The sequence below is a fragment of the Tupaia chinensis genome, unplaced genomic scaffold (assembly GCF_000334495.1).
Source record: "Tupaia chinensis unplaced genomic scaffold, TupChi_1.0 Scaffold000187_1, whole genome shotgun sequence".
In the NCBI taxonomy this organism is placed as follows: domain Eukaryota; kingdom Metazoa; phylum Chordata; class Mammalia; order Scandentia; family Tupaiidae; genus Tupaia; species Tupaia belangeri.
In genome coordinates, this window is record NW_006159662.1 from 4,837,906 (window position 1) to 4,840,145 (window position 2,240).

General features: G+C 61.7%; 1 protein-coding gene across 1 annotated transcript in view; it reads left to right on the forward strand.

Annotated features, from left to right (window-relative positions):
* SCN4A (sodium voltage-gated channel alpha subunit 4) overlaps window positions 1–2,240 on the forward strand; it is a 33,609-nt gene that overhangs the window by 9,975 nt on the left and 21,394 nt on the right. Inside the window, exon 11 of the mRNA XM_006146792.3 lies at window positions 703–941. Within this exon, the coding sequence (XP_006146854.1) occupies window positions 703–941 (239 nt within the window). The remainder of the gene's footprint in view (window positions 1–702; window positions 942–2,240) is intronic.

Here is a 2,240-nt window from a genome sequence, read left to right on the forward strand (position 1 = left end):
CCCCCCCGCCAGTGCCCGCCTGCCTGCTCCTGGGAACTTTGGGATCCAGCCAGAGAGGAGGGCGTGTCCCCTGCCAGGATCGCAGCCCCGGCTGCTGGCAGGGGGGAGGGCGTGTCCCCTGCCAGGATCGCAGCCCTGGCTGCTGGCAGGTGTGGGTGCCCAGCCGGGCTCACTGAGGGGCAGGCCTCATGGGGTGTGCCAGAAAGGCGGGGCTTGAAATACAACTTGGAGGCGAGGCTTGGGAGTGGGGTAAGGCTCTTAGGAGGTGGGGCTTCGAGGTTCGCTACACAAAGGGGCGGGGCTTTCAAGGGTGGGGTTTCAGGGATGCGGGGCTTAAAGGACGTGTAGGTGTGGTTTAGAGGGGCGGGGTTTAGAGGGGAGGGATTTTAGAGGGGCGGAGTCTGAGGATGATAGGTTGAAAGGCGTGGTCTGGAGTAGGCCTCGCGGAGGGGGGCTTTGAAGTTGAAGCAGTGAGGGGTGAGCCTTTAAGGGACAGAACTTTGAGAAGTGGGCCACGTGGGGAGCAGTTTTGGGGAGATTGCAGTGGGGTGACTGAGAGGGCATTGAATTCAGAGCAGGCCTTGCCAGGAGTTGGAGTGTTGCCATGCGGAGCACTAAGGGGCAGGGCTTGGGAGAGGGGACCCGGGGAAGGGGTGCATCTGGGGAAGCCTTATCAAGTACCGGTTGTAACGGTGCTCCCAGAGCTGGAAGAAGCCCACCAGAAGTGCCCACCCTGGTGGTACAAGTGTGCCCACAAAGTGCTCATTTGGAACTGCTGTGCCCCGTGGGTGAAGTTCAAGCACATCATCCACCTGATCGTCATGGACCCCTTTGTGGACCTGGGCATCACCATCTGCATCGTGCTCAACACCCTCTTCATGGCCATGGAGCACTACCCCATGACCGAGGAGTTCGACTCCGTGCTCACCGTGGGCAACCTGGTAGGGTGCAGGGTGGAGATGGCGGCCAGGGCCAGTGGGGCCTGAGGGGCTGGGTGGGAGTGTGGGGCACTGTTGGTGGCATGTGGGGACAGCTCGGTTATTTTCCCAGCATATGGGGACATGAGTTGATGTACAAGAAGGTGTTTGTGGTGACCTCTTGGATGTGGAGTGTGGGCTCAGGGTATCTGAAGGCAGGGAGAGCCAGGGAGGACTCCTCGGGGTCTGAGATCTGAGCTGTGCCCTGGAGGTGGGAGGGCACTGAGTGACAAATCTGTCCATTCCCAGAAGTTGTCATGGGCCTGAGAGGGACCAAGAGACCTGGCAGTGGGGGCAGCCTTGGGTAGCAGCCCAACAGGCCCAGCTCACCCTGGGACCCAGGAAGTAGCCCACCCCTCCACACTGCCCCCTGCCTCCTGCCCACTGCGGTCCTCCAGCCCAGCCAGCCTGCTTCCCGGCCCTTCCCTGCTAGCTATTGTTGACATGCTCTGATCCCCCTGCTTATCCGGGCCCATTAGGAGCATTATCACCTCGTAGCCAGCCCCAGTGGAGCCTGACAAAGGGAAAAAGCCGCCTCCTCCAGTCCTGCCCCACCCTTCCCAATTCCCGCTGCAATTTTTCCAGGAAGGCACATGGGCCAGATGTTTCCCCACCCTGGGCTTGGGGAGCACTCAAGAAGAATAAGATCTGGGGTCTGGGTGGGACCGAGATGAGAATTAGACCTGGTCCTCCCAGCCTTCGAGGCCGTGGTCCATCCCGCAGAGGTGCCCAAGGCAGTAGTGGCCAGGCTGGGCTGGAGGGGCACAGGCGTGCTCTGGACTCGCACGCAGCTGCTGGTGTGTGTGTGATGGGTCGGCCTGCCCTGCCCAGCCCCTGCCCGCACCATGCTGCCGCCTGGGCACCTGCTATGGTCAGGACCGGCTCCTGGGAGGGGCTCAGCATGTGCCCCAGCAGGCCATGGGCCCAGGGCAGCTGGCGCCTGGCAGAAGGGGGCCATGCCTAGGAAGCTGTCAGCTCTATGCAGTCCTCAGCCCCCGTGTGGGGGCCCAGATTGGGCACAAGACAGCTCTGGCCACATGCTTAGTGATTTTGCCCCTCTGGACCCCAGCCCTAGACCTGAGAGTTCTCTCAGATTTGCTGAGTCTTAGAATAGGAGTCAGTAGCAGGGCTGTGGAGCGTCGAGGCAGGAGACTGAGCCCCAGAGACGTGGGCTTGCGTCCCGGCTCGTTCCCTGAGTGGCACGACCGAGTACTAGCTGCCAGCCTCTCTGAGCCTCAGTTTTCCACCTGTGGAATGAGCCTG